We start from the raw sequence: 13,907 nt of genomic DNA, 5'->3' as shown, positions 1-13,907 counted from the left end.
AAAACGAAGCTGCAGAAGTGTTCGTTTGAGCGCTCAGCCGCTTTGTCTCGGTTCAGCTTTTTCCAGAAATCAATGAATCGGAGAACAGGCTCAATAGAAAGTCTATGAGCCCGTACTCCGATACATCGGCTTTACGGAAAAAGCCAAACAGAAACTAAGCGGCTGCTTCTTCGCTCTAGCGATTGGTGGTCTCAGTGCTCGGACCCCCACCAATCAAGACTTCTGACATGTCACTATGACATGTCAGACGTCTGTTGAATGTTTAGTTACCCTTTAAAAGGAATGTATCATCAATGTATTATTTGAATCAGGTTTATAATATAAAGTTTTTTCAAAAATCTTGAAATATTCCAGTTTTCACACCAGTTATGTTTATTTATTTTTCAACTTTTCAATTTTTTTTTGTACATGACTAAAAACTAACTATTTTATAATTGGTTTTTTTAATCCCCCTGATAGATGTGAACAAGCGATCATTAGATCGCTGGTACAATACACTGAAAATACTTATTTATAGTAATGTATTGGGATTTTTATCGGCTCCTATTAAGCCCTGTCCTCCCGGAGCTTAATAGGAGCACCAAGATGGCAAACCTGCAGCAGTATATATTGCAGATATATTTCGATAGTAGATCACGATATTAGACATTTTCAATATTGCTCTTCTAACAGATGTTGTACAAGAATTTTTCACACAGTGATGCACTCAGGCAATGCATCAGCCAGGAAGCTGGTAATTCCTACAAATTTGTCCTAGGTCTATTGGTGGCTTCATCGGATACATCAATGCTCCCGTATATACAAACATAAACGCCATAATTTAAACCGCTACAAGTATTGGTGTTTTGGATACACACAAGGTCTCCATGACAACACACCTGACAGGAATCACCATCTTTGTATTTTCAGCCTTTAGAAAATTCAGACGACCAGTATAGTTTAGGATTATGGGGTTATCAAAACACACCAAAGTCTTAACGGGGTCCGGCGATCACCTGATGGCTGCAGTTCTTGCTTTAGAAAGCTCTAGCTAGCCAGACATTTCCCCTACAGCGGCCACTGCAGGGGAATTGTAGTATTACATGAATGGCCATCCATGTAATACATGGACAATCTGGGTCTACTAGTGCCGATCTTTGATAGTGATCTCTGTGCACTGGTTTAGAGGAGGGTCCATATATCCATATAGGGCATGAGTAAGGGGGTTGTGTTAGTGGAAAAAACCCCTTTAAAGGAATTTTCGACTTATTGTAAAGGGGTTGTGCAGACTTACAAATCATGGCTAATTTCTACTAAAAATTATGCCACACCTGTCCATGTGTTGTGTGCAGTATTGTAGTTCAGCTCCATTGCAGTGAAGGGGGCTTTGCTGCAATACCACAAACAACCTGTGAACATGAGTGGGAGTGTTTATGGAAAAAATCAGCCATGTTTTTTAAACCTGTACAACCCATTTAATACATCTGTTGCATAGTGAATTCAACTGAAATAAACAGGTTATTACATAGAAATGTCTGAATCTGTCCGAGGGTCTTTAGTCGCTCAATAGAACGCCTCAGTTAAATAAATAGCAGGGGTTGAAGGTCACAAAACCCCCAGCAATAACATCTTCTGGCAGGTTACTGTGACACGTCAAAAGATGAAGAAACCAGCACCCCGTCAGCACTTAGTACTCACATAGTCAGCGGATTACTCTCTAGAACAAGTGCAAAGCCAGACTCACACGAACTAGTGCAAACTAGCACGGGAAAAACTACACTTTTTCATGGCCGAGTTGCATGTGGGTCCCGTTTTCAGGTATCCCTATAGATTTGAGTCTATTGAGGGATCCATGAAAACAGAAGAAAATTTGAATTCAGATGACCGTAGTATACGTTAAAACAACGGTCGTCACATGGACGCATGTATTTCAATGGGGCCGTTCACAAGACTGTTGTTTCAACGGAGCGTGTAAAGGGTCCATTGAAAAATAGAACAGGTCCTATTTTCTTGCCTTTTCATGGATCCCACGATAGACTCAAGTCTATGGGGATCCGTGAAAACGGGACCCGCACGGGTACAAATCGGACGTGAAAAACTGTAGTTTTTCACGTCCGAGTTTGCACTCTATCGTGTGAATCTGGCCTAAAGCTGTAAACTACACCCAGGATTGCCACCCCCAGACGAAGGCATTTGCGCCGAAACGCGCGTTGGGGTGGACTTTGGTTGTGTGCTCTCTCCTGCATGTACTATGGGTATGTTATATCCCTTTTTAATATGCTGTGTTAATCTTGCATATGATTGCTTTTCCTTCAGTTTATATTGACCATTTGTACACTCATTGAATTTATGTTGCACATCGCTGCACTTGTGTACGGGTTACCACATTATTTCTATCCATTCTATGGTGTATATCTGCATTTATAAACATGCATTGACTATGCACATGGCTTGTTAGCGTCGCTCGAGTCTAGATAGATTATACATATGGCTTACTATGATTGTTATATACCTTTAGACTGAGTTCACACGTTGCGGATTTGTCGCAGATTTTGTTGCGGTTTTGACGCAGATCTCACCCTTTTGCATTGCAAAGTGTAAAATCTGCGCTGAAAATCTGCGTCAAATCAGCCTTAGGCTATGTTCACACGGGGTATTTTGCCGAGTTTTTTGACGCGGAAACCGCGTCGCAAAACTCGGCAAAAACGGCCCGAGAACGCCTCCCATTGATTTCAATGGGAGGCGTCGGCGTCTTTTTCCCGCGAGCAGTAAAACTGCCTCGCGGGAAAATGAAGCGACATGCCCTATCTTCGGGCGCTTCCGCCTCTGACCTCCCATTGACTTCAATGGGAGGCAGGAGAAAGCGTATTTCTCGCTGTTTTATGCCCGCGGCGCTCAATGGCCGCGGGCGAAAAACGGCGCGAAAATCACCGCGAAAATCGGCGTGCAGGGAGAGGAATATCTGCCTCAAAGTTCCAAACGGAATTTTGAGGCAGATATTCCTCCCCCAAAATACTCTGTGTGAACATAGCCTTACTGTGTCTATGTAGCACATTGCTACATTCATATATGGTAACTATACTATTTTTACACCATTTTATGGTTGTATCTGTACTTGCAAATATATATTTATTCATATTTGGCTCACTAGCATTTCTATGCACATTTATTGTGTTTATGTAACATATTGACACATCTATATAAGGTCACTCCATTATCTTTATACCATTTTTTGGTTTGTACTTATACTTATATAATTTTTCTCAAGGTTTGCTATGGATACAAATTTGTAATCTATGATTATTTGGTAGACACACAGCTCATTGTCCCTTTTTAACTGTTGGTCTATGGATTCCTCATTTTATCCCTTGTTTATTGTCTTGTATTATGTATTTTTCTATTTTTCATAATTTTTCTTGTTTCTTGGCATCAGTCTTTTCTAGGTTATATACACCCAGGATTTGTAGTAGCTAAAATAATAAACACATAGTCAATTATAAGACGAGTATTGTACCGAGAGGACTGGAGCCCGAGGGCGATGCCTACGAGTGTCACATGAGCGAGCAGCCTTTATTGCTGACACAATGCTATTTTCATGTGGTTTCAAATCACCACATAAATGAGACATCCATGACGGCGTTCCCCGTCTGACAGTGAACGTCTGTCCTGGAGGAGACTTCACATCGTATATATTCAGCCAAGATGATGACAAAATGACATTACAATAATTGGATAATGCAATTCATACTGCAAGAATGAAGATCTTAGAGACCTACTGTTTATTCGAGATGATCGCTATACATAACTTACAGGCCATCTATCCCCTTACTGTGCAGCCGCTGTATAAGCACTAATCAGAAGATCAGGGGTTAAAATCTTTGGCACCTCGTATGCCATTTAGGGCCCCAGCCTTCTGGCATATGCAGAGAGGAGTCATGTGACAACTTACACAGAGTGGGGACTCTCGCGGCATCAGAGTCCTGGTACATGAGCTCGCATCTGATTGGCCACGAAAATAAAATATTAATAAAAGTATACCTTAATTAATTTTTGAGTCGCGAAACCTTGTGGTCCCACGATTTGAGTGCATATGACCCGCTAATCTTTTATTAGGGGGGCACCTTATAAATGAATCAAGCAGCCACCCACAGATGCCACCATAACAGGGTATGTCAGCCACAAGTGCCCCACATAGTGTCTACCACACACATCCTCTACAGTGCCAGTCACAGATGCGTCTCTTACATCCTCTACAGTGCCAGCCTACAGTGCCTCTCTTACCACTTCTCCTTGGTGGTGGTGCTGGTGCCCCACCATTTTCCCATAAATCAGAAGTCCTAAACCAGCTAAAGGGGTTGTTCAGGATTAGTAAAGCATGGCTGCGGTCTTCAAAAAACAGCACCACACCTGGCCACAGGTTGTGTGCGGTATTGCAGCTAAGCTCCATTTAGCTGTGGAGCTGAATTTAGAAGAAAGAAGTCATGTTTTTCTAAACCTGGACAACCCATTAAAGAGTGCGTGATATCCTGACATAAGTCCAGCACCCAGTACTTAAGATGGCTTGATGATTTAAGGTAGAATGGTGCATTACAAGGCGGCCGAATTTCTACGGGTTGATTGACTCCTTGACCACCTCTGGTCTAGGTTATGGTATTTTCTGTGGTTTTATATGGATGTGAAATTTGGAATGAGATGTGATGCGGATTAATGAAAGATATCAAGAAACAACAAGTGGAACATTGAGTCACACAATCCGAACCTTATACTTGAAGCTTAAAGAGGACTTCTCACCTCTTCTGAAATGTCTATTTTAGTAAACCCTCGTATTCCCCATGAAATAACAATTCTGGAACATATTTTCTTAGAACTGTGTGTAATTCCTCTGTTATTCTTTCTAGAAATGTATGAATACATAAATTGACAACTGGGTGTTACCTTTCCCCTTGTCAGAGAGGCGTGTCCCTACGGTGTCACTCTGCCAGCACTGATTGGACAATGTCAGGCTGGGTAGGGACACACCCCCAACTGGTAACACCCAGTTGTCCATTTATTCATACATTTCTAGGAGGAATAACAGAGGAAGCCCTAGTTCACTGCAAAACATTAATTATTTTTAGAAGAGTCTAAGTTAAAAGCGGAAGACCAGGAATAAGATGGACAGATATACTCAAAAGTCACAGACCCATCAATGAGAAGCCTGAAGACCCAAAGAGAAGTTAGGACATCTCGAGAAACATGACCAACTTGACTTTAGATCAAATTCAATACAATTGTAATAGTAATAACAACAACAACAACAACAACAACACTATGTACAATAAAGTCCTCCCCATTACAATAGATATTATACATTGTAACTCATTAAAATAATATAGAACGTCCGATGTTTTGGAATATAATACATGGCCCACTGAAAGAATTGTCTACCTATGACTAAACCAGCTGCACAGGACAGGTAAAGTCATCCTAATAGGTGTACATTATATTTAGTTGTCATTTTTAGGCCCAGGCCATGGTCACATAGTGTTGCCTGTAAACAGGTAATAAACAAAGCAAAAGCAGCCAAAGCATTAGTAAGCAAAAAGGTCCAAGTGCTAAACCTATAACTGGATTCACTACATGACCGACAATTTCTTCATATATATATAGATCCTTAATAGTAACGGTAAGCAGTGGCGTACAGAGAGGACCAGGGGCCCCATAGCAAATATAAAAAAGGCCCTTTCCAGGTGGTGCTCGACACCACTCCACTCCTTACCACCCTGTGGACATGGAGCCCCCATCCCATTTTCGACTAGGTTTTCCACATCCTTGTTTGTTAACATTGCAACACCAGCAGCAACCACATGAGTCATTTCTGTGATATTACAGCATAGTGGAAGCATAGATTGTATAGATTTCCTGCAGATCAGATGAGCATTATTTACCTGCAAATACCGTCATGCAAGGAGATTTTCCAATCAGAATAATTTTGCATGTGGACGCTGTAGCAAAAATTTTTTTTAAATAAAATTGCTTTGACTCTCATGGGAAATATTCAGCAGAGTTACCAGTACAATCCAGTACGATATTTTAAAGGCTATGTACACCTTTGAAAACTAAGGGCTTGTCCACACGTAACGGAATTACTGCAGCAATTGTACTGAATTCCACTGTGATTTGTTAGATCTCACCCACTTTGCTGCTACTGTATTCTGCTGCGTATCTTCCATCCGGACGGAAAACACGCAGCAATTCCGTTACATGTGGACAAGCCCTACAAATATGTATCAGTGTGATTGGTGCAACTTTGTAAATACTTACTATTAAAAATTATTTTAACTTTTTCAGATACAGCTGCCTTGTATCCTGTATACAGAGCAGCTGTATCTGTCAGGTCAGTGGGACTGACGGGTTCAGAATCAGCGGGTCCTGCGCAGGATCCACCTGTTATCGATCACATCTAAGTTATGAACTTATATGTGATCGGTAACAGCTCGATCCTGCGCAGGACCCGCTGACTCTGAACCCGTCAGTCCGGCTGACCTAATAGATACAGCATTCACTGCAAGATACAGCTGCTCTGTATACAGGATACATAGCAGCTGTATCTGAAAAACGAAAAACTATTTTTAATAAAAAGTATTTACACATTTGCACCAATCACACAGATTCTGTTTTATTTTTTTTTTAAATAGTTTTCAAAGGTGTACATGGCCTTTAAGGACTAGATTAAAGAATTTTTTAGAACCCGGGTGTTATTGCTTTAAAGTATTTCGCTTATCACCACAGATGGAGAGATTATGTTATATTGTGGTCAGAATAATATTTTTGTCTATCGCCTCCTTATAGGATGCAGTGTGTCGGGTAAATGGGGGTGGGGGTGTGAAATGTTCACATATGAAGTTTTTACTTTGATGATTGTTTACTAAGATTATACTCCTCTACGAAAGACCTATTATGGAACCACGTGTCACAAGTGCGGCTTTTAGGGGAGATACACAAATACAAGTCGCTGTCTGGCCGAGGGGCCGTTCTGACATACGCTTTTAACACAAACAGGTGCGGCTTTTAAAGTAATTTTCAATGTCGGCACGGTTTTTACAGGTAGACTGCAGTTTTACTTGCAAATGTTATGTCAACAGTAGTCATTGAAAAAAAACGCACCTATTTGTGTAAAAAGCGCATGTCAGAACGGCCCCTCGGCCAGACAGCGACCGCCATATATGTGTCCCTACCCTAAAAGTCACGGTTGTGACGTGCAGTTCCATAATACGGTTTTTCATAGAGGTTTTTGGCTGCACCTCACCACGGACAGGGGCAGCTTCGCGTCGCTACCCTTTGGCTATGTTCACACGGGGTCTTTTGCCGAGTTTTTTGACGCGGAAACCGCGTCGCAAAACTCGGCAGAAACGGCCCGAGAACGCCTCCCATTGATTTCAATGGGAGGCGTCGGCGTCTTTTTCCCGCGAGCAGTAAAACTGCCTCGCGGGAAAAAGAAGCGACATGCCCTATCTTCGGGCGCTTCCGCGTCCGACCTCCCATTGACTTCAATGGGAGGCAGGAGAAAGCGTGTTTTATGCCCGCGGCGCTCAATGGCCGCGGGCGAAAAACGGCGCGATAATTGCTATTCACACGGAGTATTTTGGGGGAGGAATATCTGCCTCAAAATTCCGTTTGGAGCTTTGAGGCAGATATTCCTCCCCCAAAATACTCCGTGTGAACATAGCCTTTGGCTGGAATCACACACACACTTTTGATGCAGTTTTTGGCTCAGTTTTTTTTATCCAAGGCCAAAAGTGGATCCGAAGAGAAGGAAAGGTGTAAAGAAAAGACTGATGCGCCTCCTTTAGGTCTGATTCACACGAACGTGTAATAGTCCGTGTGATGGCCGTTGAAACAGCGGCCGTCACACGGACCTATATAATTCAATGTGGCCGTCCACACGGCCGTTGTTTCAACGGAGCATGTGAAGGGTCCGTGAGACAATAGGACATGTTCTACTTTTTTGCGCTTCACGCATCCCTCCATAGACTCTAGTCTATGAGGGATGTGATAACGCGACCCACAGCGTACAGCACAGATGCACCTTGGATGTTCACGTCCGAGGTTCGCAACGTTCGTGTGTATCCGGAATTATTTTGTGTCCACTCCTGTGTTTGGCTCAAATAACTGAGCCAAAAACTGCGTGTGTGATCCTGGCCACAGAGTTTTTTGCAGGCAGAAAATCTGCCTCAAAATTACGTTTGGAATTTTGAGGCAAATTTTGCTCTGCCTGCACGACCGCCTCCATTGAGCGCCGCGGGCAAAAAATGCAGCGAAATACGCTTCTTCCGCCTCCCATTGATGTCAATAGGAGGTCAGAAGCGTAAACGCCCGAAGATAGGGCATGGCCCTTCATTTTCCCATGAGCCGGTTTTTCCGCTCGCGGGAAAAAAACGCCTCGACCTCCCATTGAAATCATTGGGAGGCATTTTCGGCCGTTTTTTTTTTGCATTTTCTGACGCGGTTTCCGCGTCCAAAAACTCAGTGTGAACTGGTCCTTAGAGTAAAGTTCAAACATACTGAATTAGCAGCGTGAATTCATCACCACAAATCTGCTGCAAAGTACAGTACAAGTTTTGAAAACCTCATCACATGATCAGCGCGGAACCGATATTCAGTTACAGATCTGTAAACGCTGTCAAGTTTAATTTAGTGCTGGAAAAAAAAATTGGTTACAGAATTTCTATGTTTTTGATCCTAAATTGTTATGAATTTTTTTTCTTTTCAGCTGGGAGCCCTGTATAGGGTTTATGTTGATCTAAGTCTGGCTCAGTAGAACTGCTGGGGGTCCGGGTGTCGGGGCCACAGTGCTAATCCTAAAATGTCACTATATTACAGTCACGTGTATATATTATATGCACGCTGCTGCTACAATATGTGCTAGTGTGACCACTTCAGGAGTCAATTAGACTTTTTTAGTAATTACTATGTGTATTTGTACTATATATATATGACTATACATAGATAGATGACCAGAGTATGTTCATACAGGGTGGACACGCTGCATAAAAGTACACAGCGTGTCCGACCTACACCCAGCAGGGAATTCTGGCCGAAAAACTGCACATACTGGTAATACAGATTTTAGGCCGGAATCGCCACTGCGGAAAAAGTCAATACTTACCTTTACTGGCATTGCCATAGCGCTGCGTAATTCCGTTTTCCGTGCAGCCAGGCCTCCTGTGATGACGCTACAGCCTGTGATTGGCCGCATCAGTCACATGGGATGAAACGTCATCCCAGCAGGCTATGCTACATAAAGAATAGCTAGGGGAACAAGGAGGCTTTACTATGACCACGCCAGAGGGGTAGGTATAGATTTGTTTTAAAATAAAATTTGAAAGTTGTATTTTTCCAGATTTGCAATTTTTACGAAAGAATCGCAGCTGTTCCACCACAAAATCGCAACATTTGTTGCGGCTTTTACCTCCGCAATAAAAGTGCAGCAATTCCGAGAGTAAACTGACATGCTGCGGATTTTTAAAAACGCACCGGAGGACAATTTATTTTCTCAGTAGATATTTTTCCGCAGCGTGTAGATGGTTTGTTCAAATCGCATTCACTCTGCTGCTACTGTAATATGATACGGAATCAGCCCAGTGTGAACTTACCATTAGTCTAAACTTGGAAGTCAGCGTGAATGTATTGGGCAGTTTACCTGTTTTGTACCAAAGTGATGTCACTATATAAATCATTAGTAATAAAAAATAAAATAAATATATATATATATACACACAGACACACTAGACATGTATACGCTATATACTCTAGTAATGGATCGTATCTACGCTACATAAGCATATGATCTATATTAGGCACTATGTATACTACTGTATTATATTATATACACACTATACATGTATACACTATATACTATATCCTATCTATACTATATAAGCATATGATCTAAGACTACTATGTATATTACTGTAATATATATATACACACACTATACATGTATACGCTATATACTATATCCTATCTATACTATATATGTGTCTGATCTATATAAGTCACTATGTATACTACTGTATTATATTATATGTATTTTTATATACACACATACACCATATAAAGTCATGTATCTATATCCTAGTGGCTGCATACAATGTATCAAGTCCTGTAGAATAATAACACATAGTAACGACACGTCACCCCATTACTTCCACCTGCAATATGACAGGGGCATATAATAACAATAGGGCAGTCAGGGAGATGCCCCTGCCCCGGGCACCGGGAGGATGTGGTGATGGGGGCGGCAGGACCACTATCAGGCCAGTGTGGGAGGGGGAGAGAGACAAAGGAGGAAATCCGATCCCCCAACGAATCAATGAGCCCTCATTCACCTGGAGCCCTCCCTCCTTCCCGGCCTCTTACCGGAGCGTAGGCCCTACGCAGGCCGTGTCTGTGCTTTCTATCTCCTGCAATATCCTTTCGTGCTCGGTGACGCTCTCCAGGCTCTCGCCCTCCGCCATCTTGCAGAGACTATTAAGTGGCCCGGGCTGCCGGTGACAAGCTGCGATGACTGGTGGGCAGGAGGTAGAGCGATGCTGACAGCTGCCACTAGGGGGCCCGGACTGCCGGTGACAAGTTGCAGTAACTGGTGTGTAGATAGTAGAGCGATGCAGGCAGCGGCCGCTAGGGGTCATCAGAGCAGCTGCTGTAAAGTGAGGCGGGCCAGTACAGGTACATCTGCTGCTCCTCACACAAGTCACTCATCCAGGGGCAGAATATATATGTATATGTGTGTATGTATGTATATATATATATATATATATATATATATTATATATATTGTGCAAATAAATAAATGCACTAAGGAAAAGTGTGTAATTTTTATTATTCAAAGTGATGTAGGGTTGATTAGGAGCTACAATTACTATCCATTGAGGTTTGGGCTAATGATATTATTGGGTTAATAATATTTTTTTATCATGATCTACGGTGGTTAGGAGGTTAATACATTTTATTCCTGGTGGTCTAGGGTAGTAAAAGGGTTAAGGCGTCTGTGCAGTTACAGTGGGGCCTTACCCTTATACGATCTAACACCGGCATGGAGAGATGTTCCTGCACGACATATAATTGCCAATGCCCAGAGAGTATCGTGCAAGAGTCCAATTAGTTAGAATTGGACCCGTACATGACACTCTTACGGCGGCGTCTCTCCACGCTCGATGTTAGTTCGGGCAGGAGAGTGTAAGGGCGCAGTCACCCGTGGCGTACTTGCGTTATATTTTCGAAGTGTAAACCTACGCTGCGGAAAACTTTACAATGTATGCCTATGGGAAAAATATTGTTTGTTTGTCTCAATTGCAGAATATTTTTCCCATAGGCAAACAATGTAGTTTCAGCAGCGTAATTCTACACTGCGGAAATACAAAGCACGTACACCACATGTGAGCGCACCCTCGCTGGACTGACACTTTAATGGTAATATTCCTGATGTCGTCTAGGGTTACTTGCCTAAGAGTATGGCCACCTAAAGGTGCCATACCATTAGAGGAATGTTTGTCAAACCTACTGATTTTATCAGGATCGGCCGACCATCTAATGTGTATGGGGTCTCACGACGGCAGATAACGTCATCAATATCAAAGTCCCGGAAAACACCTTTAATAATGCTGATGGTCTGCTGATATGAGCGGCCGCACACATGTGACACTTATTTTCTCCTCTTTTCCTTTTTTAACCTTTTCCTGTGATAACTGCGCCTAAAACTACATTTCCAGAGTGACCATATCCACGTGACTGCATGTATACCATACCCCCTAACAACTTAGCTAGGGATAACCTATCATTAAATTTACACAGGACACCATACTTGTTTCCTTTTAACGTGGGTTGACTCGGGGTCGGCCACAGCTTTTATTTATAAATAAAAATATTGAAAAATAACGGTAACTTTTTTAAGTAAACACCCGTATGCCAGCCGCCAACATAAGTGGGCATGTAGGTAATTTACCTTCCAAAACCGCCAGCTGTGACAAATAAACAATATCATACATTTTTAATGCACAGAAATTAGCAAACCCAACTAGAAAAATAGTGCAAATAGACGAGAAAGTATATGTACAAAATCACCCTTACTATTGGAAAGCAATGCCCGTTATAGTTCTAACTTCCAAGCACTGGTAAACCCCTTGTCAGGGGCGTAACTAGGAAAGACTGGGCCCCATAGCAAACTTTTGACTGGGGACCCCCTCCCCTGGGTGTCACACAACCACCCCCCCCCCCCTTTGTAGATAGTGCCTTTTTTACAGCCCCCCCCCCCCTGTAGATAACGCCATACAGACCCCCCTGTAGATAACGCCATACAGCCCCCCCCTGTAGATAACGCCATACAGACCCCCCTGTAGATAACGGCATACAGCCCCCTGTAGATAGCGCCACACAGCTCCCTGTAGAGAACGCCATACAGCCCCCTGTAGAGAACGCCATACATCCCCCTGTAGATAACGCCATACAGCCCCCCCTCAGTAGATAACGCCATGCAGTCCCCCCTGTAGATAACGCCATGCAGTCCCCCCTGTAGATAACGCCATGCAGTCCCCCCTGTAGATAACGCCATGCAGTCCCCCCTGTAGATAACGCAATACAGCCCCCCCTGTAGGGAACGCCATACAGCGTCCCCCTCCAAAAAAAATGCGACCTATAGCGTGTCCTACAAAAGACATGTATCCCCTCTCCACAGGATAGGGGATACATGTGTGATCACTGGCAGCAATAAGAAGAACGTGGAAACGAAAGTCCCCCGAAGTTCTCCATCACTAACCTCTGACTTCCGGCGTCTGCGCAGCTCAATAAAAATGAAAGGAACGCTGGTCACGCATACGCACAAGCGCGACCGGCGCTCCATTCATTTCTACGGAGCTGCCGATACAGACCCCGGAAGTCCGAAGTTTGTGATGGAGAACTTCAGGGGACTTTCAGTCCCCCGTTCTCCCTATCAATGCCAGCGATCACACATGTATCCCCTATCCTGTGGATAGGGGATACATATCTTTTGTTTAATGGCAGAGCGGGGAGATACCTCCCTGCTCTGCCATAGTGTTCAATGGCGTCGCGCTGTAGCAGCCATAGCGGCTGCTAGCGGAGCCTCCGGCCATGGTGGGGGCCCGTGCCGGGGGGCGACACGGGCCCCCTCATGCCGCGGGCCCCGTAGCAGCCGCTACGGCTGCTATAGCGGTAGTTACGCCACTGCCCCTTGTTATCCTTGTTGCTTTTTTTTTTTTTTTCACAAAATTAAACACCTATAAAAGCAATCTGCAAAATGGGCGGGAAGGAGTGAGATTGCGGCCAAAAGAGGCCCGAGGCGTGGGAATCCTTCCCTTATATCTCCTAGGAAGAAGAAGGGGGGTGAAACCATAACCCCTCCCCTGGATGGAGGGGGGAATGAATCGGAAAAATATGGTAAGGCCCACGTTAACCGCTGCCATGCTGTACCCGAGAGGGACTTACTCCCTAGCTGGGCTGCACTTTAACCCCTTCCTACATACAGTCCAAGACCCGGCGGTTAAACACCTATGGGTCTACTATTCTCAGCTGTTTTTAGTTTGTGAATGAGAATGCAAATGTTTCATAATGTTTGTGTCATTTTGGCGCAAATCTTAGATGTGAGTTTAATTTATGCAATTTCCAACAAAATCAGATGGAAACTGAATAATAAATGTGGGCAAATGTATATAGCCAGAAGGAAATTACTGTGCCTATATTAAAATATTTAAAACACACCTAAAGCGTACCTAACTTTTCAGGTGACTTTTCAGAATAAGTGCCATATGTGTGTACATGAGGAATAACACTATGTCTGGCCCTTATATGACTTGTATGTGGTATTATTTAGCAGTTTTTCCCTCTGCAGTTTCTATCTCTAATTCTCCGTTTTCTTTGAGCTAGTGGGCTGA

At 43.3% G+C, this 13,907-nt stretch overlaps 1 protein-coding gene across 4 annotated transcripts in view; it reads right to left on the bottom strand.

Moving 5' to 3' along the window:
* The window catches only part of EXOC6 (exocyst complex component 6), a 210,220-nt gene that overhangs the window by 184,836 nt on the left and 11,477 nt on the right, over window positions 1-13,907 (bottom strand). The window contains exon 1 of one of the 4 annotated variants that reach the window (XM_075841005.1): window positions 10,381-10,614. The exons of 2 other annotated variants lie outside the window; for them this stretch is intronic. In XM_075841005.1, coding sequence (XP_075697120.1) covers window positions 10,381-10,478 — 98 coding nt within the window. In that variant the 5' untranslated portion in view covers window positions 10,479-10,614. Of the gene's footprint in view, window positions 1-10,380; window positions 10,615-13,907 lie in introns of those variants that run through there. One more of the 4 variants, XM_075841007.1, reaches the window with a different exon arrangement.

Source organism: Rhinoderma darwinii, chromosome 11 (genome assembly GCF_050947455.1).
Source record: "Rhinoderma darwinii isolate aRhiDar2 chromosome 11, aRhiDar2.hap1, whole genome shotgun sequence".
Classification (NCBI taxonomy): domain Eukaryota; kingdom Metazoa; phylum Chordata; class Amphibia; order Anura; family Rhinodermatidae; genus Rhinoderma; species Rhinoderma darwinii.
This window is presented reverse-complemented; position numbering and strand designations above follow the sequence as displayed.